This window comes from Esox lucius, chromosome 7 (genome assembly GCF_011004845.1).
Source record: "Esox lucius isolate fEsoLuc1 chromosome 7, fEsoLuc1.pri, whole genome shotgun sequence".
NCBI lineage: Eukaryota > Metazoa > Chordata > Actinopteri > Esociformes > Esocidae > Esox > Esox lucius.
In genome coordinates this window covers 40,251,379-40,275,993 of record NC_047575.1, presented here as the reverse complement: position 1 = coordinate 40,275,993, position 24,615 = coordinate 40,251,379, and the positions used below count along the sequence as shown (strand labels likewise).

Genomic DNA, 24,615 nt, shown 5'->3' with positions numbered 1-24,615 from the left:
GTTGTTGCCGTAAACAAAATATTATTTTGCACTGTAACTCTGCGCATAAAACATAGTCTCATTTGATCTGTTTTTGATCCATTCATTGTTCATTGTGTGTTCTGTTTCATGCCCATTACCAAATAAAATGTGCAGTTAAACATTAAAAACATACTTAGTTAAAAGTTACTTATAATACGTATGTATAATGCTTTACATGATCCGTGTGTATTGGCTTATCCAAACCTCTCCTTATCATTCCAACTGCATATACAGCTCTGGAAAGAATTAAGAGACCACTGCAAAATTATCAGTTTCTCTGGTGTTACTTTTCATAGGTATGTTTTTGTGTAAAAATAACAGTTTTGTTTTATTGTATAAACTACTGACAACATTACTCCCAAATTCCAAATAAAAACATTGTCATTTAGAGTATTTATTTGTATAAAATAACAACTGGTCAAAATATCCCAATTTTTTTTGTTTTCATACCTCAAATAATGCAAAGAAGACAAAAGAAAAATACTAATGTTTAACTTAAGAATTCAACTTAGGTGTTCAGAAGTAACAATTTAGTGGAATAACCCAGATTTTTCATCACAGCTTTCATGCGACTTGGCATGCTCTCCACCAGTCTGTCACATTGCTGTTGGGTGACTTTATGCCACTCTTGGCACAAAAATTCAGCTCAGCTTTGTTTGTTGCCTTGTGACCATCCATCTTCCTCTTGATCAAATTCCAGAGGTTTTCAATGGCGTTCAGGTCTGGAGATTGGGCTGGCCATGACAGGGTCTTGATCTGGTGGTCCTCCATCCACACCTTGATTGACCGGCTCTGTGGCATGGCATTGTCCTGCTGGAAACATTTTTTCTCAGAGTTGGGGAACATTGTCAGAGCAGAAGGAAACAGTTGTTCTTTTAGGATAACATTGTACTTTCATGCGTCCTTCACAAAGACAAATCTGTCCAATTCCAGCCTTGCTGAAGCATCCCCAGATCATCACCGATCCTCCACCAAATTTCACAATGGGTGCGAAACACTGTGGCTTGTAGTCCTCTCCAGGTCTCAATCTAATCATTAAACGAGATGTTGGGCAAAGCTGAATATGTGACTCGTCAGAGAAGAGGCCTTACTCCATTTGTCTACAGACCAATCCTTATGGTCGTCTGTAAACTTCAGCTTGGATCTTTGCTTCTCATTTATGGAGGGCTTTTTTCTAGCTTTGCACGACTTCAGTGCTGCCCATAGGAGTCTGTTTCCAACCGTCCTTGCCATGCACTTCACCCCAGCTGCTGTTTGCCATTCTTTTTGTAGGTCACTTGATGTCATGCTATGGTTGTAGAGTGACATTCGAATGAGTTGATGGTCATCTTGGTCAGTGGACAGTCGTTTTTGCCCTCTGCCAGTCTGTAGCTTTGTTGTCCTCAATGTCTGTTGCATGACCTAGTTCTTTGAACACTTCTTTTCCTCACTCAAAGCTTTTTTTTCAACCGTTTTTCGCCTGTGTTGGAATTTAAAAGACACTGGAATAGAATGGCTGCCATTTGAAATTACGTTGAGCTTGTAAATACTTTATAATGCATAAATGTGCTACAAAGCATTTACAACCATGCACCATGCTTTTTAAAATATTAATGTGCATAGCATTACTAGCCAACTTAAATACCAAGGTCAAATGTGACATAATATGCTATGTAGAATATGACATAAACCATAATGGCTGGGGTTGTCCTTAGGCTGTCTGGACAAAGACTTTAACCATACATTTCTGAGGCGCCTTATTCTTATAATAAATTTGTTACCAATGGAAAAATACTAAAACTTCCCTGTGATCATTCCCAGATTTATTCTTATTGTAAACTAGTTACCACTGGAACAAGACTAAACCGCCCCTTTGATAATTCCCATGTTTATTCTTATTATAAACTAGTTACCAATGGAACAAGACTTAAACTCACAATGTATCATTCCCAGGTTTATTCTTATTATAAACTAGCATTCCAATGGAATTCCAAGACTAAATTCCCAGGGTGCACGCTCTGACTTTGTTACAATTTAATAATTAAAAAAAGTAACCCGTATTTCCTCAAACATTTATTATAACAACAAATATTGTTTTTTGTGTTCCCAACAATGCTTACGCCACATCACTGGGCCACATTTGAGGGAATGGAAAATCAGATTTTTGTTTTAACCCTTTATTTAATCTACAATGGTGTTAGAACCACTTATTTTTAACCATTAGGCTAATAGCTGTTAATGGAGATTTGCATAGGTGAAAGAATTAATCAGGGTTAGAGGCTTCTTTGATATTTATTCAGCAGTCATAGTACATGTCTCCAGATGGTACAATCCCAGCTCTCAAAAGCGTTAATTTCTCTCTAACTTCTGATTCCCACCATGTAACAGTTGAGGTAGCTGGTGTTATGTCCCAGGATTGTCTGTCTAGCACCTTTTCCATCTCTGTGGAAACAAAGGAACAGATATAGGTAAGCCTAAACACAGAATGCCAAGCCACAAGAAACAGCAACAGTTATATAATAAATATGTAAAACAAATTCCTTGCTGCCCAAACTAAAAATAAGAACATGCCACAGCTCCTACAGTAATTGGACCCAATTTGGAAATTTTCACTTAGGGGTGTACTCACTTTTGTTCCCAGCGGTTTAGACATTAATGGCTGTGTGTTGTGTTATTTTGAGGGGACAGCAAATGTACATTGTTATACAAGCTGTACACTCACTACTTTATATTTTAGTGTCATTTCTTCAGTGTTGTCACACGAAAATATATAATTCAAATATTAACAAATAGGGGTGAACTAAATTTTCTAAGATACTGTATATTGTTTCTGCAATCATCTACATGTAACCATTGTAACGACAATCTGTTTTCGTCTGCACCAATGCAACCAATGCCAATACCATTGCATTGGGCTAGCTAAAGTAAGTGAGGATAACTAAACCTCTCATAATAGCTTTAGCTAAATTAATAAAGTTATTACAGGAGACAGTCCACCATTCTCCATGGCAACCAAGGCTGTCAATGGTGGGTCATTTAAAGAGCAGGCATGGTTAACTTGACATTGGGAAAACGTTTATATTATTACTGGTACATTTGTCACAAGATTCTGTTGTACTAGCTGCACTACGCGACACTGACCACCCATAGAACCAATGGTAATTTAGGTAAATTAGCGCTTAACGTCGCTTTGACAATGAAGGATGTCTTCTCCACTTCTCTAACTATTGCGTTATTAACCCACCCTGATCGAATATAAAGATAGCTGTCTGTACTTTTGTACGCTTTCGTTTTGGAAGCAGTGTAAGGGGATGGATTCTCCACAAAGTATGTTCACATTCCCTAAGTTCAGCTCCGGCAGGGATGTCGCTGTTTTTACCTATGTAAATAAAGCAGCATGTGCAAGTGCCTATGACTTGCAGTGTGTTTGTATACCTTTGTAATCTAAACATTCATGGGCTGTAGAAAATTTGGGAAGTAGAAAATGTGACCGGCTTGTGCAGTAGCTCCATAGAATTCCCAGTATTTGCTCCCATGTTTTAGCAATGTTTTGCCCGCTAGGCTGTTGGAGCAACCACGTGACTGAAAACTATGAATAACGCCGTTGCTACACCGCTGTGAGCTAGTCTTCACGTGTACAAGTCGTCACTATGCCGCCTCCATGACGTCTTAAAACATATGTAAAATTGCATAGAGAAACAGAGGTTAGGTAGGCGTTCACTAGCTTGGTTATCCGTATCAGTATCTAGCATCTCCGTGTATTTTGGAGACTCCACCCCTCCCCCCCACCAAACGAAACAACTAATTTCAGAACGGTGTGCCTCTTCAGCGGGAAGGAGTGACCTGAGGGACACACGATGAAGGTACCAGTTATTTGTTTGCCTAACTAGCATAATTAGCTAGCTATTTCGTTAATGCATAAATTATTCTCGCCTAATTTAAATGTAACATGCCCTATGATCGGCCACCCACTATTATTATTATTATTATTATTATTATTATTTTGAGTGTTTGGAGAACTACCCTCCCAATTCAAAATGGAAATGCACTGGAAAACAGTGTTACGTTTTGCTATTAAAAATATAATTTCAGCTAGCCCACCACCATTTTTATAGAGATGTATGGAGGTTAAATACTTTTTTTTAGATAAAGAAAATTGTGTATGGAAATTGTTTTGTTTTTTTAAGTTTGAAATCGTGAAATTCGACTTCCGCGGCAGACCAAACATAATGTCATACCTTATCAAATTGATCAGAGGTAATTACTTTTTCTTCACCAGAAGGTATACGGCAGCTAAAATGTTTCAGTAAAAACTTGAGTGACTGTGATCTGTCATTTGTAACACAAACAAAAAGGAAATAAAACGTTATTGAACAAAATAGTAAAGTGGCAATAATAATAGGGGGTCTTATTTTTTAGCCATGTCACAAATCCGCCTCTTGAGTGTAAATGAAGATATTGAGATTTCTGCCTATACTGCCATTGCTGTTTATAACTGCAATTTATGTGCACATATGTGGCAGGACATGCACAGTGAAGGTATTATGTATAAAATACACCTGGGAGATTATGAGGAATTCATCAGAATGTAGATTGGAAGAAAGAAGGTTTTCAGGTTTTTACTTTTTCCATTCTTTTATGTACAGGCTAAAACTAAAATATTGCTATTCTCAGCTGTACACACATCCTATGGTTACCCAAATATGTCAATATTATCAAAAAATAATTGGGGATTGATAGACATAAGTGCTAGATCTGGGCAGCTATTTTAGTAAGTGGTGTCAAGAGCCATTTCTAAGTGTCCCTTTACTTCAAATCTGTAAATTACATACTACCACGGTTTGATGTACATCTGTAATGTTTTTCATGCTATTTGTTTGGTATAGAAATCCATTTTCTACACTAAAACCACAAACATTCTGATCCCATTGACTTTCCATGGGACTTTCGACCTTTTGTGCAGGGGGTCGGCAAAGTGCATTTATTGTTTTATTGAATGCTCTACAGACAGATGACTAAGATATACAGCTCTGGATAAAATTAAGGGACTGCTCCTAATTTTTGTTAAATCAACATCACTACATGTATGGCAGACATTTCACTCCAGTGTCTGTTAAATTCCAACACAGGCAAACCTCATATTACTTAATGAGGTACTGATTAGGTGATTACCGGAACCAAATCTAATTTAACAAGGAAAAGTATTAAAAAAAACACTGGTGTGGTCATCACTATCCTCTTGCAATAGGACCAGCTGGATGGCAAAAACAGTGCAAGTAGTACCTCAAAGGTAATGGTAAATAATAACTATTCAGCTTGACAATTGTTGAAAGAAAAGCTTTGAGTGAGGAAAAGAAGGGTTCAATTCTGGCTTTACTGGTAGAGGTATACACATTTTCTGTTTTGCCCACAACCTGGTCGTCTAATGGTTGGACGGAGACCTGGAGAGGCCTAGAAGATACAGTGTCTCACACCCACTGTGAAATTGGGTGGAGGATTGATGATGATCTGGGGATGCTTCAGCAAGGTTGGAATTGGACAGGTTTGTCTTTGTGAAGGACACATGAATCAAGCCAAGTATAAGGTGATCCTGGAAGAACACCTGCTTCCTTCTGCTTTGACAATGTTCCCCAACTCTGAGAATAGTTTTTTCCAGCAGGACAATGCTCCATGGCACACCGCCAGGTCAATCAAGGTGTGGATGGAGGACCACCAGATCAAGACCCTGTCATGGCCAGCCCAATCTCCAGACCTGAACCCCATTGAAAACCACTGGGATTTGATCAAGAGGAAGATTGATGGACAAGCCATCATACAAAGCCGAGCTACTTGAATTTTTGTGCCAGGAGTGGCATAAAGTCAACCAACAGCAAGGTGACTGGTGGAGAGCATGCCAAGATGCATGAAAGCTGTAATTACAAATCAGGGTTATTCCACCCAAAAAGTACTTTTCCCAAGTTAAAACATTAGTATTTTGTTGTTGAAATTGAATATTAATTTCTTTTCTTGTCATTATTTGAGGTCTGAAAACAATGCATATTTTCTTTGTTATTTTGACCAGTTATTATGTTCTACAAATAAATACTCTAAATGACAATATTTTTATTTTGGGAGTAATGATGTTGGTAGTTTATAGAATAAAACAAAACTGTTCATTTTACTCAAACACATACCTATGAATAGTAAAGCCAGAGGAGGACTGGTCACCCCTCTGAACCTGAGTCCTCTCTGGGTTTCTTCCTAAAATGTGTCCTTCTTAGGGAGTTTTTCCTAGCCACTGAAATTCAACACTACTGTTGTTTGCTCCTTGGGGTTTAAGGCCGGGTCTTTCTGTAAAAGCACCTTGTGACAACTGCTGTTGTAAAAAGGGTTTTATAAATGCATTTGATTGATTTATTGATAAAACCAGAGAAACTGATACTTTTGCAGTGGTCTCTTAATTTCATCCAGAGCTGTATGTTCACTTTCGTTAAATGGTGTACTTTAACGACTTACTATTCAGTTGTTTTCAGCAACCAGTAACCTGGAAAAACAACTTCTTCCTCACAATTGCAAAATGAGCCCCCAAAATGAGCTCTACAGTCGGTTTTCAGTAGAATTATTAAAACGTAGCCAGCCGGGTCATCTGTTGGTTTCTGTCCACTTTTCATCCATGAACAAAATCATTAGACCGCAAGTCAGGGGACCCCCTTCTTTATTAGCTTAATAATTTAATTCCATGGTTCTTACATATTCTCCAAGTATTATAAAGTTAACACACTCTTTTATGCCTGGACACATAGGAGGTGGTCAGCTGTCATAGCCAACCATTGCACAGTCCATTATGAGAAAGGTTTATCCTACAAAATACCCTTGTATGGTATGTTCCAACCTATCCTAGGGTTTATTCAAAGAGTCCTATGACAGTCACATACACAGTTCCAAGCAGGTGGTATGGACAGGGTGTTTGGGACCCATCAGTAATAGAGCATCACATTTCCTACCTAGTATCCTTTGTACAGTTGTCAGTAAGTATTGTCATACGTTGTTTCAAGCTTAATTAATTTACTTTTCATGCCCATAATCTCTCACATCCCTTCGTGTTATATGTGGAAATTGTTCCCATGTTTACAAAGTTTGGTGACTAGTTACAGTGGGGCAAAAATGTATTTAGTCAGCCACCAATTGTGCAAATTCTCCCCCACAAAAATATGAGAGAGGCCTGAAATTGTCACTTCAACTATGAGAAACAAAAATCCAGAAAATCATATTGTAGGATTTTTTATGAATATATTGGTAGATTCCTCTGTCAGGCATGTGATTGGCTAAGGACAAAAAAGCAGGAAAATATACAGAGGCCCCCCCCCCCCCCTGCACACACACACCCCCCCCGCACACACACACACGCCGATCAAACTGGTGGCGGATCTACATGGATAGTAATGAATGACCCATAACAACTTATTTGAACAAAAATAAATACATTTTTATTTTACAGCAACATCCAACTTATTATTAACACTGTTCCATCACCACCTCTCTCTATAACAACAACCATGACAAAAATATATATATATTTTAACTTATTTTTGTTTTACATTTTTACCCAACTCTTTAGCCTTTGTAGCAAGCTTTTTTAGAGCCTCTACACCACAGGTGTCAAACCGGTTCCACAAAGGGCCGAGTGTCTGCAGGTTTTTGGTTTTTCCTTTAAATTGGTTGCCAGTTCAGACCTACACAACCAGGTGAGGGTAGAAACGAACCAATCAGTGACCTAATTAACCAATCAAGTACAAGGAGAGAGCAAAAACCTGCAGACACTCGGCCCTCCGTGGAACCGGTTTGACACCTCTGCTATACACGTTTCTTTAGGAATTTGCGCCTGGCACTCACAGCTGCTGCCACAATGGCATCTTTTGACATTTTCTTGCTGGCCGTTGGCTTCGCAGAGTGATAAGGCCTTTTGTTCAGTTCTTCTTTATTTCTGAGCAGAGCTCTGTACCTTTGGCTTGATAGTTTTACATTTCTGCACAGATTTACATTAAGTTTTAAGGGTGGCTAGTTAACGTTAGTAGCTAACTTAGCTAACGTTATCTTATTATTATATAATTTAGCTAGCAAATACAAAAGCTAGCAAATACAAATAATGTTAACGAAGCTTAACCTACGTGAATAAAACATCCTGCCATAGTGGAAAATCAATCAAAATCGATTTTCGACATCTAATCAACCGACAACAAAGTTAAATTAGTAACTATAGGTTATATTAAGACACAAGCATTAATGCATACCCAGATCATCCGATCCAGCGATGTTCTTGTCACTGTAGTCGAGCGAGAGCGACTGAGGTAAATTACTACGCAGCAGAGAAATTGAACAAAAGAACAAGCTGTACGCAAATACGTGGTCATCGCAAATATTCCGGCAGTGACACACCAATTAGGCTCAGATGAACACACACACACGCACGCACGCACGCACGCACACACACACCCCCTCTGCTCAGCGACGCTGCCGGTTAAAGAAAGATGAAGATTGCGGTGACGGCTGTGAGGTCCCCCTCCCTTTTTTTTTACAGATCTGCATGATTCACGTAAGTCACATTTTCAGGTCGGAAAATCCGGAATTCCGGATTAATCCGGAAAAATCACATCCCTGCTCTGTAAAATAAGTATTTAGTCACCTACAAACAAGCAAGATTTCTGGCTCTCACACACCTGTAACTTCTTCTTTAAGAGGCTCCTCTGTCCTCCACTCGTTACCTATGTTAATGGCACCTGTTTGAACTTGTTATCAGTATAAAAGGCACCTGTCCACAACCTCAAACAGTCACACTCCAAACTCCACTTTGGCCAAGACCAAACAGCTGTCTTAGGACACCAGAAACAAAATTGTAGACCTGCACCAGGCTGCGAAGACTGAATATGCAATAGGTAAGCAGCTTGGTGTGAAGAAACAACTGTGGGAGCAATTATAAGAAAATGGAAGACATACAAGACCACTGATAATCTCCCTCGATCCGGGGCTCCACGCAAGATCTCACCCCGTAGGGTCAAAATGATCCCAAGAACAGTGAGCAAAAATCCCAGAACCACACGGGGGGACCTAGTGAATGACCTGCAGAGAGCTGGGACCAAAGTAACAAAGGCTACCATCAGTAACACACTACGCCGCCAGGGACTCAAATCCTGCAGTGCCAGACGTGTCCCCCTGCTTAAGCCAGTACATGTCTAGGCCCGTCTGAGGTTTGCTAGAGAGCATTTGGATGGTCCAGAAGAGGTTTGGGAGAATGTCATATGGTCAGATGAAACCAAAATAGAACATTTTGGTAAAAACTCAACTTGTCGTATTTGGAGGAGAAAGAATGCTGAGTTGCATCCAAAGAACACCATACCTACTGTGAAGCATGAGGGTGGAAACATCGTGCTTTGGGGCTGTTTTTCTGCAAAGGGACCAGGACGACTGATCTGTGTAAAGGAATGAATGAATGGGGCTATGTATCGTGAGATTTTTTGTGAAAATCTCCTTCCATCAGCAAGGGCATTGAAGATGAAACATGGCTGGGTCTTTCAGCATGACAATGATCCCAAACACACCGCCCGGGCAACAAAGGAGTGGCTTCGTAAGAAGCATTTCAAGGTCCTGGAGTGGCATATCCAGTCACCAGATCTCAACCCCATAGAAAATCTTTGGAAGGAGTTGAAAGTCTGTGTTGCCCAGCAACAGCCCCAAAACATCACTGCTCTAGAGGAGATCTGCATGGAGGAATGGGCCAAAATACCAGCAACAGTGTGTGAAAACCTTGTGAAAACTTACAGAAAACGTTTGACCTCTGTCATTGCCAACAAAGGGTATATAACAAAGTATTGAGATTAACTTTTGTTATTGACCAAATACTTATTTTCCACCATAATTTACCAATAAATGTGATTTTCTGAATATTCTTTTCAAATTTTTTCTCTCATAGTTGAAGTGTACCTATACAGGCCTCTCTCATCTTGTTAAGTGGGAGAACTTGCACAATTGGTTGCTGACTAAATACTTTTTTGCCCCACTGTATAAACATTCAAAAAAGCTGGTTTATAATAATAATATGAACCAGCGTTGCTGCTGGAACCCTAATAAAACAAAGTGAAAGTGTAGCTCCTCAAGAAGCAATAATGTATGTGGACTAGGGTTAGGTATTGAGAACCAAATATCAAAGAACCATGGATTCGATAAGACACCTACATTTCCCCCTCCATGAACTGACACCTTAACGTGGTGGAGGGGTTTGAGTACCCGAGTGACCCTAGGAGCTATGTTGTCTGGGGCTATATGCCCCTGGTAGGGTCTCCCAAGGCAAACGGGTCCTAGGCGACGGGTCAGACTAAGAGCGGTTCAAAACCATTTAATAAAGAAAAACATTTTGAGGACCGTGACGTCGCCCGGTCTGGCGCAGCCGGGGCCCCACCCTGGAGCCAGGCCTGGGGTTGGGGCTCGTATGCGAGCGCCTGGTGGCCGGGCCTTTCCCCACGGGGTCCGGCTGGGCTCAGCCCGAAGGAGCGACGTGGGGCCGCCATCCCGTGGGCTCACCACCTGCAGGAGGGACCATAAGGGGTCAGTGCTTAGAGGATCGGGCGGCAGTTGTAGGCGGGGGCCTCAACAACCCGATCCCTGGACACGGAAACTAGCTCTAGGGACTTGGAACGTCACCTCGCTGGCGGGGAAGGAGCCTGAGATCGTGCGTGAGGTTGAGAGGTTCTGACTAGAGATAGTCGGGATCACCTCTACGCACGGCTTGGGCTCTGGAACCACACTCCTTGAGAGTTTCCCATGGTGAGAGGTGGCGGGCTGGTGTGGGTTTGCTCATAGCTCCCCAACTCTGCCACCATGTGTTGGAGTTCACCCCGGTGAATGAGAGGGTCATTTCCCTGCGCCTACGGGTTGGGATTGGTCTCTCACTGTTGTTTGTGCCTACGGGCCGAACGGCAGTGCAGAGTACCCAACCTTCTTGGAGTCTCTGGGAGGGGTGCTGGAAAGTGCTCAGACTGGGGGCTCCATCGTTCTACCGGGGGACTTCAACAGTGGGCAACGACAGTGACACCTGGAGGGGCGTGATTGGGAGGAACGGCCCTCCTGATCTGAACCCGAGCAGTGTTCAGTTATTGGACTTCTGTGCTAGTCACAGTTTGTCCATAACGAACACCATGTTCAAGCATTAGGGTGTCCATCAGTGCACGTTGCACCAGGACACCCTAGGCCGTAGGTCGATGATCGACTTTGTTGCCGTTTCATCTGACCTGCGGCCGTATGTCTTGGACACTCGGGTGAAGAGAGGGGCGAAGCTGTCAACGGATCACCACCTGGTGGTGAGTTGGATCCGATGGCGGGGGAGGAAGCTGGACAGACTCGGCCCAAGCGTACTGTAAGGGTCTGCTGGGAACGTCTGGCCGAGTCTCCTGTCAGAGAGATCTTTAACTCCCACCTCCGGCAGAGCTTCGACTGGATCCCGAGGGAGGCTGGAGATATTGAGTCAGAGTGGACCATGTTCTCCACCGCCATTGTCGAAGCGGCCGCTCTGAGCTGTGGCCGTAAGGTCTCCGGTGCCTGTCGAGGCGGCAATCTCCGAACCCGGTGGTGGACACCGGAAGTAATGGATTCCGTCAAGCTGAAGAAGGAGTCCTATCAGACCTGGTTTCATAAAATTAAACATGCATAATGATATATTCATAACACGTGTGATTATAAGCAATTTACAGAAAAATCCCTCACACTACGTGGACCTAAGGTGTTTTGTTAAAAACCATGTGTTGCAGTGTACCAGCCACAATAGCGCCCCAGATACAGCAAACATTAGCAACATCTCGCGCTCAGGTAAAAAAAAAACATAGTGGGCTGACATTTGCTTTTTTATACTGAAGGTAGACAAATTGTCTACAACAAATTATTCAAATATATAGTTTTCAAAGATATGAGTTTGGAGAGTATCCGTCCACCACTGGTTAATCCCCAGAGACCCTGCTCTAGTATAGAAACTTATTTTACTTTAGCCATGAAGGGGAAGATGAGCAAGGAGAAGGAGGATGGATGTCAACGAGCTGTATTTTTCTTCAATAAATGTGTTGTCTTTGCGTTGCAGACATCAACTTTTTTTGACATTGATGTTGCTTTCATAATTATTGTTTTGTTAGATTTGTCTATTATTTATTTAAATAGTTTTGGTTTGTAATAATTTTTGATGATCATTCCTATAAGTAATATAAACCTTTGTGTCACGGTTGACAGTTGATTTTACAGAGTTGACAGTACTTGTCACATCCTGGTTATGCCCCTAGCCATCTCTGCTGGGCTGGGGGCATAGTCAGGACAGACAGGGAGGGGGTAGCACCTCTAGCCACCTCCAATCCTTTTTGGTCTCCCCAATTGGAGGCAGGTGTTGATCGTTGCCTCCAATTGGGGACCATATTTAAGTTCCCTGTTTAGCCACATCCGTGTGGTTCATTTTGGTTTCCCCCCCTGTATAGGTTAGCCCATGGCACTGGTTGCTTGTTTACGCTTCCTTTTGAATTAAAACATGGATTATTGCCACTTCATCGACTCTGTGCCTGTGTCCTACCACAACCTCACCCGTGACAGTACTTATTAAGGCCTGAATGTGCAAAGAATAAATGCATCATTTATTTTTGGTTCTTTCTTTCCGAAGAATATTGGAATTGGAACCGAGATCTGATAAGAACCAGATTTGATAAGCAGAATCGGGATCAGCATTATAATTGAAACGATACCCAGACCTAATGTGGACACCTCACATAATCTTCATATCACATGTCGCTGAGGGAGTTCAGATACTCTGATTCTACTCCATAAAAGAGAGGTCCTGAGAGTGGAAGATTGTCTTACCCAGACGTGATCTGGTCTGGAGTTAATCTGCTCCAACCTTCAGTACAGAGACAATACCAAACAAAAACAACCATCACCTTCAAGGAAAACCTTTTTGATCAATGTCTGGATTGTTAAAAAAAGATCATGAGTTAATATCTTCAAGTGGAACTGACTTTTAATTTTTGGTGTGATTGTTTGATTTGTATTATATTCTTCATCTAACATTCTGTTCATTATTTTAAATGTTTCTCCCTATATGTATATTGCATCATTTGTGATTATATTGTTTTCACTAATGTTTCGTATACAGTGGTTTTAAAGTATGGTTATGTTGAAAACCGTGCATGGTGCGTTGTACTGTGTGTAGGTGGATGCTAAAGCAGGGTCGTTTTGGATTTTCCTTCTATGAATATGATCTCATGGATCTGAATACAAACACTACAGTTTGAAAGAGAACTATCAATGTTGTGTAGTGAACAGTGCCCCAGTGTGGTTGGTGGTTACTGATGAGTTGGCATCATATTATTTTAAATATATAACGAATTTGTGTCTGCTGCTAATGACAACCCTGTTTAATTCCTCCAAGGAGATAGTGTTTGTGCTGCATGGACTAAAATTTATGCAGACAAATGGACACATCTACTTTGTATTTATTCTTATCCTATATCTCTTCACCATTTTAACTAATTTAACATTGGTTTTTACTATTGCCCTGGAGAAAATGTTGCATGACCCAATGTATTTATTCCTCTGTAATCTGTGTTTTAATGGTATCATTGGCGCTTCATCTTTCTACCCAAAAATACTTTATGATATTTTATTTGACTCTCATGTGATAACATACATTGGGTGTTTGACCCAGGTATTTGTAATTTTTTTCTATGTTTTTTGTGAATGTACCAACTTAACAATGATGGCTTATGACAGATATGTTGCCATCTGTAAGCCACTCCACTACCACTGTATTATGACTATTAGAAAAGTGTGGACACTGATTCTTCTAACATGGCTTTTCTCATGGCTGGAAGTTGCAATTGGAATAGTGCTAACAGTTAGGTTACCCCTCTGTGGTGTTGACATTGATAAACTCTACTGCTCAAACTGGGAGGTTGTGAAGCTGTCATGTTTTGACAGCAGTCTCAACAACATCGCTGGCTATTTTTTCATGATTTTTCACTTCTTTCAAGCAGTACTTATCTTGATATCTTACATAAACTTAATCAAAGCATCTCTGCGTTCACAGGCCACGAGGAGGAAGTTCATGCAGACCTGTCTGCCTCATCTGATCACCCTGGCTAACTTCTTCATATCCATATTCTTTGATTTGATTTATGCTCGTTATGGCAGCAACACCAGTCTGTTGGCCCTGAGGAATATCATGTCTGTGGAGTTTCTAGTTGTTCCTCCTCTGGTAAATCCTATCATATATGGGATGAACCTCAGTCAGATTCGAAACAGGGTTCGACAGTTGTTCAGACGTAAAGTTGCTGCCTAACGATTAGTCTTGTTCTCGGTCTTGTTACCTGTAGTAATGGTTTTGGGGGAAAAAACTGCATAAGGAAAACTCAAAATGTACTGTATGTGTGCACATTGTTTTAAACATAACTGACATTAATGAGTAAACATTTTTTTTACATTCCTCATCTTGGTTTTAAACTCGCAAACATTTGTTTCACAGCCATCTGTTTTTTTGATCCACACCACCTTTTCTGTGTCAGTAACAGATTGCAGTTATTCCTAGACTTTCAATTCAAGGTCAGTTTTAAATGTAAAATATACTGTCAAGGAAAATGTAAATGAAAACATTTATCAATTGATACTCTAATTAACAAATGTAATCAATGATGAAAGGGTGGTCAAATAAACATGAGTATCTGACAAAAGACTCTCAAACCTTCTACATTCATCACTCCTTACTCTCTCCAAAACAAATTGACTGAGCGGCTAACTAAACAATGAACTGCTAAGTACCTACGTATCGTATTATTCTTTATATATATACCAGCTCATGTGATGTAATTCCTTGTTTGTTTTTTTGCCTGTTCCATTTTATTGGGACTTTGATGGAGTTTATGTTTAACTGACTTTTTTCTTGTAATCGTTATGCCTTTTGCCAGGTTGTTTTTGTAAAGTGTGAGGGAATTTTCTATAAACTGCATTTATAATCACATGTTTTATGAATATATCAATATGCATGCATAATCACACGCTTTAGGGAACATATTAACGAGTGATCCAAAAACACTATGAGTTCTTAGATGATGCAGCCCACGCACACACACACACAGACAGAAAGGCCTCAGAAAACATATGGCCTTGAGATTGGGGCAATTGGTCTTGACGCTCCATAGGGGTTTATCAGTAATAGTGCAATTCAGCAGAACAGCATCCTGTTTCCAGAAATGTATGGGCTTGAAATTTACAGCTTCTTGGGTTCACTGAAAGTGTGACCCCAACATTAACCATGAGATCTTCAAGTTAAGTTAAGGACACTCAGGAAGTGATGAGGGGCAAGAGGTAAACTCCGCCCTAAGGGGAACTTCCAAAGAAGGATGGTCAGATGGCGTGATGGCTGGTCAGATGGCGTGATATTTGAAGATTTGGTATAAAGATACAGGGGCAAGAGATAAATCCCGCCTTAAAGGGGACTTCCAAAGGTGATGATCATATGGTGTGATATTTTTGTATAAAAGCCATGGTCCTGAACTTAGAATTTTGGTGTATCTGCAGAAGGGCCTTAATGTCTTTCATTCTCCTATGATTTTCGTTAAAGTCTATTGGATTCACAAGTTCCTGAGTTGAAATGCTTTTTGTTTTAGTCGTAGCGGACTTGGTTTTCCACAACAAAAGGAGAATTGGTTCTCAATCGGCTTACCTGCTAAAATAAAGTATAAAAACTCCCTGGGCTGTATTCACAATTGTTTTTATCTTTCCACTAAGAGGCCTACCAAACAGCAGTAAAGGTTTCTACCTAAGAGTTTCCTTTAAAAACCTAGTCACAACGCTGCTGAATGCCAACCTTTACTAAGCAATGGGGAGAAATTGCAGGGTTGACCTCTTTGCTACAGATAATGTAGGCCTGGTGTTCCATGAACAAGCCTGCTTTCTATACCCACAGTGATTCGCTGATAGGGGAGGGGTCTCTGTTAGTGAATTTGTCATAGCAACACTGTAGAAGGATGTGTCATGTTGCACGTATTTAAATAAAAATATTAAAATTAAAATGTAGGCTAAGTGTTACTAATTAAACATGATGATAAACTGACTAGTCAAGTATAAGTTCAGCTAATTGTCAGTCTCTTACATGTCTGGCAGCTCATAAATAAATGCGTGTTCACCTATTGATGGTGCATAAATTTGCACAATAATGTGTCCTGTCTATAGCAGCAACTATACCGGGTGGTCGAGCAATGGCCGTGAAGTCAGCTTTGTTTCCTTGTAGTTGGCGGACATTAAGCGAAAACCGTATAAATTGTCAGACAATGTGGGGGCTGGAGTCGGCATTTATTGTTTGATGGAATATTCTGCTGACAGATGACTAATAATATGCGTAGTTTGTCTGCGCTGCATAACTGCATTTTCCCTGTGGCCAAAAAGCATAGCTGGATGTCTGATATTATCGGTTTGTTTCTGTTTGCTGGTGAAGTGACTGTATCCCTGACTAGCTCCACTATGATCATAATACCCTCGTGATTAAGATGATAACTTTTTAAAAGCTCAGTAACATTTAATATTTCTATAACGTCGACCTGATTACGAGGCCGATTGCCGGCAGCAGACCTTTTAGGATTGTTTGTGACTTGATATTAGTGACTTAGGAGTTGACTACCCCTGACTTTTCCCCGATATAGGAGCTGGTTTTAGGACTCAAGCCATTAGTGAAATACTCTTACAGTAGACGCTTGGGAGACCAAAAATAAGGACTGACACGCCCAGTGTTTTTAAGAGCTTCTCCTAAATCAGTAAGCTGGGAGCTTCTTTTAGCCTTAGGATGTTTTGTGAATAGGGCCCCAGGCTTGTAACTGTTGTTGGCTTTAGTCATCCTTTGCTGACCCTGATTTGGTAGGCTGCAGGTGATTGAGTGTGATCTTGTAGGGACCTTATCAATGACTACTGCCACGTCTTAGAAAGGTTTTTCACCATCTGCACTCATTCCCAGGTGTTCCTGAGCACAACCATTTAAAGAGCGTTTTGAGAGAAGGATGTTCATATTTACATGAACCCAGTTCTCTAACATTATGAAAGTTAGGATTCAGCAGAACTAAATTTTTCATATATTACAAATGATTCACTATACTTCCCTGTTCGCAAGATGAGCATGTTATAATATTGCCAGTGAATGGGAAAGCATATTTTTTTATGGTGTTAGTACTGCCATCTATTCAAAACTCTACAAGTGTTTCTTCCACTAGACTTTTCCGATATATTTTTTTTTACGGAATTCCACAGTAAAATAGTTTACATTAAATAACAGAGGACCCAGTTTATGTAATAACCTTTACTTTTTTTTAAAGTGGGAGATTTAACAAGACCCATGTGAGCAGGTATCGTCTTGAGTAGAGTTCTAAAGAACAGTAAAAATTAAATGTGAGTAGTATAAAGAAGACCTAAGATGAAAGTCACATGAATAACAATGTGTCACTCTCACAAGTCACAGTAATAACAAGTAAAAAGTAAGGCATTGAAAGTGTAGCTCCTCATGCCGTTAGCAAATTATCCTCAAGAGGCCACAATGTATGTCGACACCTCACATAATCTTCATCTCATACGTTGCTGTGGGAGTTCAGATACTCTGCTTCTACGCAATAAAAGAGAGGTCCTGAGAGTGGAGCATTGTCTTGCCCAGGTATGATCTAGTCCGGTCAACAGGAAGTAATCTACTCCAGCCTTCAGTACAGAGACAATACCAAACAAGGGCATTCATCAACTTCAAGAAAAACTTTTTTGATCAATGCTTGGATCGTTCAAACCAAATGATCATGTGTGATTTAACTTTTTTTTGTTTTTGTTTAATTGTTTAATTTAGATTTTATTCTCCATCTAACTCATTCCATTCAATATTTTTTTGTTTTATCCTTAAATTTGTGTTCAGGGATTTTGGGATTTTTTTAATGTTTCATGTACACCTGTTTTAAGGTATGATTATGTTGTAAACTGTGGTTATTGCATAGTACTTAATTGTATGTAGGTGGATGCTAAAGCAGGGTGGTTTTGGATTGTCCTGCTATGAAAACCATGTCCAGGATCTAAATACAAACTACACTGTTTGAAAGAGAACTATGTGTTGTGTGGCGGACAGTGCTGCTGAGTGGTTGGCAGTTACTGTTAAGTTGGTATGATATTCTTTTTAAATATATAATACAGCCATTTGTGTCTGCTGTTAATGACATCCCTGTTCAACTCCTCCCAGGAGATAGTGTTTGTGCTGCATGGACTAAATGAGACACATACAAACAGACACATCTACTTTGTATTTATTCTTATTCTATATCTCTTCACCATTTTTATTAATCTAACACTGTTTTTTACAATTGTTCTAGAGAAAATGTTACGTGACCCAATGTATTTATTCCTTTGTAATCTGTGTATTAATGGGATCATTGGTGCTTCATCTTTCTACCCAAAGATACTTTATGACATTTCATTTGACTCTCATGTGATAACATACGTGGGGTGCTTGACCCAGATATTTGTAATATTTTTCTATATTTATGGTGAATGTACTAATCTGACAGTAATGGCTTATGACAGATATGTTGCCATCTGCAAGCCACTTCACTATCACTCAATTATGAATATTAGAAAAGTGTGGACACTGATTCTTCTAACATGGCTTTTTTCATTGATGGAATGCAGCATTGGTTTGGTACTATTAGCTAGGTTACCTCTCTGTGGTGTTGACATTGATAAACTCTACTGCTCAAACTGGGCGGTGGTGAAGCTCTCATGTGTTGACACCAGTCTAAACAACATCTCTGGCTACATTTTCATGTTTTCTCACTTCTCTCAAGCGATGCTCATCTTGATTTCCTACATAAATATAATCAAAGCATCTTTGAATTCACAGGCCGAGTGGAGGAAGTTCATGCAGACCTGTCTGCCTCATCTGATCACCCTGGCTAACTTCTTTACATCCATATTCTTTGACTTGATTTATGCTCGTTATGGCAGCAACACCAGTATGTTGGCCCTGAGGAATATCATGTCTGTGGAGTTTCTAGTTGTTCCTCCTCTGGTAAATCCTATCATATATGGAATGAACCTCAGTCAGATTCGGAATAGTGTTGGACAGATGCTCAACCATAAATTGCTGCCCTAGTATAAGTCTTGTTCTTTTTGAGTAATCATTTTGTACATACCTTTTGTAATGTGGGCCAACATTACATATAGGTATTCTATATTTCTGTTTGATCTTTTAAATGAGATCCCCACACAGAACAAATAATAAAATAGTGTAGATTAATTTCACATGTAAATATTTTCGATTGTTGTTGGAGCTACCAAGCGTATCAGTTGTTTTTCAAAATATTATTATATTACATTATGTGCCTTGTATGTCAACATGTCTTATTTATCACTTTGTCTTTGTTAAGTCCGGGATTTAATTTGTATTCCTACACTTTAGATGTCAAATAAAAAATGAACTTAAAATGAACCTCATCTCTCATCTCATCTTCATCTGCTTATCCGGTATCGGGTCGCGGGGGCAGCAGCTCCAGCAGGGGACCCCAAATTTCAATTTCCCGAGCCACATTTGCCAGCTCTGACTAAGATTAACCTCACAAATATATTGTTGTTATCGTAGTGATTCAGGAGAAACACTGAAACTAACAATTTGACACATACAATTATGCTCAAAGGTTTGCATACCCTTGAAGAATTGGTAATAAATGTACCATTTGTAAAGAAAATGAGAGTGAGAAGGCAATAAACGTCTTTTATTTCTTATGGGATTCACATTCAACTGTAGGTCATAACAGAACGGCACAATCATAAAACAAAACATGGCAACAAAGGAAAGAAAATGGACTAACCCCAGTTCAAAACTCTGCAAACCCTTAGTTCTTAATACTGTGTATTAAGGTAAGCGAATATTACTTTTTTGTCAATAAGCAGAGGGAATTATGAATGAGAAACAAATGTGAATTTTGAAAGGTTGATCAATCACAACCTTGCTGAAGGTGTAAGTAATAAACAAAAAAAATGTGTGAACACAAAAATGAAATGTAACATACTTGCTGAGAATATCATGATGACATTGTTTGGAATCCATGCTTATCCATGATTTTCTCAAGCTTTTGTAGCCTTGACAATGTCCTCGTCTTTATAAAGCGGCCATAAGCACACCCCATCTTTGATCCACAACGCCGGTGCGACCCCAACCTCATTGCTTTCTTCAAATATGACAATATGATAAATCACCTTCAAGAGAAAAGACAAAAGTATTTGGTTCTGGAGGTTGAAAACAAACAGCCAGTAATGAACAAACACATGAAATGACATTGAATGAAAATGTAAGGATTATGCAGATCCTAGGCTGCATACAATTCCAATCGCTATTATTACCCTGTGAGCAATCGATGGCGGCCACCAGCTTTTGCCACTTTCTCCTGATCTTAATTTGCATCTCAGGCGGTTTTCCACCAGCGGCCTGACTGCGTCACGCATGCGGCTAGCCCCCGAAGAGAGGGCATGCGCTGTAATCTGCTTGTGTTGCCATTTTCTTCCAGCAGAGACGCTATTGTACCCTTTTTATTCTTGTACTGATTATTTGATTTATTTTAATATTGTTAAATCTTAGTGTACAGAATTTTGGTCAACATTGGTAGTTTATAAACATAATTGACTTTGACTATTGCACTATTGCTTGTGTAAAGGACCTTTGTCTAGACATGTACAGTAAACACATCTTGCCATTGCTTTCCATAATATTTTCCCGAACTAATGGCCATTTTCCACTGCATGGTACCGGCTCAACTACTCCCCTATAGCCTTGACTTCAATGCTTTGTGTTTCTTTGTAGAACGTTATCCACATCATGTGGATAACGTTACTCTTGGCAGTAAATTTAGACTAGCTAAACGTGCACTTGTTACAATTCTGTTACTGAGGTGTCTTTGTGTATCCACATTGTTCTTAGCTAGCCTGTGTGTGTCTTATGCTACCGGTTTTTTAAACCTCTTATCTAAACATTGCTTTCAGGTCATGACGTTTTCTGTAGTTTTGTTCCAGGAGGAGGATGACTGTGTGGCGGTAGTTCCACGCCTGTGGCTCAAAGGTTGACTTTGCTACTTGCCACCACACAGCATCACCAGCAGGAAGTCCTTCAGCCGCGACAAGTTTGCCAGAACTTGTTCACCACCTGAAGACACCTGGGAGGCTGTCCCTTATAAGCTCATCAAGCATGCAGGTGAATTTGATAACATAATAACAATTTTAAACTTGGAATGAAAATATGTTTTGCAGGGTAAATCCTTACAAAACCTTAACATTTCCTAGACACGTGAGAGAACGGACGTGTGTATCGCCAGCGGAGCGAAAAATCGTTCCAGCGTGGGCCCCTACCACCCCAAGGATGCACATCTACACCACAACACCCTGTGGATTGCAGCCCTGGAGGTATGTGAATTACATTTTGATCTCGTAATTGCTGCAATGTTTACTTGGTTTCACCATATTTACCTGTTCACCAACGTTCATGTTTATTTTTTGGATGGAGCGAGCACAGTACTCCAAGGCACCAGAGAGGTACTCCACGCCACCATGTAGAGGATTGCTACATAGGTAAGTGTGGTTTCATTCACTTAACCCAGATGCTTAACTTGTTATTAATGCATGTTGCTTCCAATTTTATTTGTCAATTTCAATTTATTTTTAAGCACAAGAAGGCAGAGGGAAGTTTAAGCTCTGCACATGAAGGCAAGAATGAACATTTTGGAGGACACTGTGATTTGAGTTCTGATAACCAGATATTTAAGACTGAATAATTTACTGTCTGTCTTTACTTTCAGAACATTTTGAGAAGATCAAGAGGCTGACTGAAGAGAAGGTTGAGCTGAGGGCACAGCTGGCTCTACAATCAGCATCTTGTCTTAATGAAACTGCATTTGTCTTGAATGTCATGCAATTCTCAAAATCATGTCAGACCGTTTAAGTACAATATCTGATTACTGTATTACAGGAGCCATAAGGAAGAATCCTTACAACCGGGATGCCACTGGCGAGGCTGTCCAGAACCAGGTCCCTAGGTACCAGAAAAGGGCAGCTGACCATGCAGGTGGGAGAAGATGTTGCGGCGGTACAAGGGACCTGCCGTGAATATGAATGACATCTCCAGCACAACCAATATTGCTGCTTTTTTAACTGCTGATATGTACAGTGTTAAATACACTCACCTAAAGGATTATTAGGAACACCATACTAATATTGTGTTTGACACCCTTTCGCCTTAAGAACTGCCTTAATTCTACGTGGAATTGATTCAACAAGGTGCTGAAAGCATTCTTTAGAAGTTTTGGCCAATATTGATAGAATAGCATCTTGCAGTTGATGGAGATTTGTGGGATGCACATCCAGGGCACGAAGCTCCCGTTCCACCACATCCCAAAGATGCTCTATTTGGTTGAGATCTGGTGACTGTGGGGGCCATTTCAGTAAAGTGAACTCATTGTCATGTTCAAGAAACCAATTTGAAATGATTCGAGCTTTGTGACATGGTGCATTATCCTGCTGGAAGTAGCCATCAGAGGATGGGTACATGGTGGTCAAAAAGGGATGGACATGGTCATAAACAATGCTCAGGTAGGCCGTGGCATTTAAACAATGATCAATTGGCACTAAGGGGCCTAAAGTGTGTCAAGAAAATATCCCCCACACCATTACACCACCACCACCAGCCTGCACAGTGGTAACAAGGCCTGATGGATCCATGTTCTCATTCTGTTTATGCCAAATTCTGACTCTACCATCTGAATGTCTCAACAGAAATCGAGACTCATCAGACCAGGCAATATTCTTCCAGTCTTCAACTGTCCAATTTTGGTGAGCTCGTGCAAATTGTAGCCTCTTTTTCCTATTTGTAATGGAGATGAGTGGTACCCGGTGGGGTCTTCTGCTGTTGTAGCCCATCCGCCTCAAGGTTGTGCGTGTTGTGGCTTCACAAATGCTTTGCTGCATACCTCGGTTGTAACGAGTGGTTATTTCAGTCAAAGTTGCTCTTCTATCAGCTTGAATCAGTCGGCCCATTCTCCTCTGACCTCTAGCATCAACAAGGCATTTTCGCCCACAGGATTGCCGCATACTGGATGTTTTTCCCTTTTCACACCATTCTTTGTAAACCGTAGAAATGGTTGGGTGTGAAAATCCCAGTAATTGAGCAGATTGTGAAATACTCAGACTGGCCCGTCTGGCACCAACAACCATGCCTCGCTCAAAATTGCTTAAATCACCTTTCTTTCCCATTCTGACATTCAGTTTGGAGTTCCGGAGAGTGTCTTGACCAGGACCACACCCCTAAATGCATTGAAGCAACTGCCATGTGATTGGTTGATTAGATAATTGCATTAATGAGAAATTGAACAGGTGTTCCTAATAATCCTTTAGGTGAGTGTATATGATTGCATTATCCTCTTTAATATATTTATAGCTCTGTGTGAATTGGTGGGTGTCCTTTTGGTTGATGCCTGGCAATGTGGGTGGATTGATTTCCTGCCTGTTGGGCCCTGTCCGGGGCCTCCCCCGGGTAGGGCCACAGTGTCACCGGACCCCCCCGTCTCAGTTCCAAGGCCTGGGGGATATGAGGAATGCACTACTAACTTTTCTCAGTCTCCTCCAGTTTTAAATTTTAGGAGGTGATGAGGTCCTGGTCCACACCTGAAGATTACCTGGTTTGGGGGGCCCATTGCTGTCCCTGTCCTTGTCCACCTGGTCATACTTCTGACCTAATCTAAAATCAAATAGACTCTGGATTTAGCCCAGAGAAATGTATTTATTATTCCAATTGGACTCTTAATATCTCACCCCGCACAGCCAGAAGAGGACTGGTCACCCCTCTGAGCCTGGGTCCTCTCTAGATTTCTTCCTAAAATTCGACCTTCTTAGGGAGTTTTTCTAAGCCACTGAAATTCAACACTACTGTTGTTTGCTCCTTGGGGTTTAAGTCCGGGTGTCTCTGTAAAGCACTTTGTGACAACTGCTGTTGTAAAAAGGGCTTTATAAATACATTTGATTGATTGATTGATTGTGAATGTTTTTAATTCTGACTGTAGTTGTAGTGTTATGCCACCATTCATAAGCTTATTGCACTGATGATTCTATGCTATTCAATAACTACTGATTCATGCTAGGTCATACTTATGTATATTACTGCCATTTTAGCCTATGTTTATTTTGTATTGTATTATGTTTCTGTACTTTCACATTCAAATACTGTAATTTTACTAAATCTGTTGCTGGACAAATTTTTTGCACTATTTGCAAATTTTATTTCAATTAATTTGCACATTATTTTGTATGCTTGCTGTATAATGCATGTTTTTATATGCATCTTGCACTATTTGAAATCAATTGTGTATATTTTATTCAGTTCATTGTCATTTGTGAAATGACAAAAATTATTATAAAGGATTATTATGAATAAAACCTAATACTGGGGCGGGAGGCTGGGTTTAGTACATAAAAGCAGCTAGTCGGGCCGCTGGTGAGACGCTGATCAGTGTATTTTTCGAAGGCATTGTCATGAAAGCGGCCCACCGGCGGCCCGACTGCGACGCC

The 24,615-nt window shown here is 40.3% G+C and overlaps 2 protein-coding genes across 2 annotated transcripts; both read left to right on the top strand.

The window, feature by feature from the left end:
- The first annotated feature begins 13,402 nt into the window (after nucleotides 1-13,402).
- On the top strand, nucleotides 13,403-14,399 carry LOC105008656 (olfactory receptor 4S1-like). The gene has a single exon (XM_010867998.3). The coding sequence runs from the start codon at nucleotides 13,403-13,405 to the stop codon at nucleotides 14,336-14,338; it is 936 nt and encodes a 311-aa protein (XP_010866300.1). The 3' UTR covers nucleotides 14,339-14,399.
- A 4,004-nt stretch (nucleotides 14,400-18,403) lies between these two features.
- Nucleotides 18,404-19,162, top strand: LOC105008654 (olfactory receptor 15-like). Its single transcript, XM_010867996.5, has one exon. It carries the CDS (start codon nucleotides 18,404-18,406, stop codon nucleotides 19,160-19,162), a length of 759 nt encoding a protein of 252 aa, XP_010866298.5.
- The last annotated feature ends 5,453 nt before the right edge of the window (nucleotides 19,163-24,615 follow it).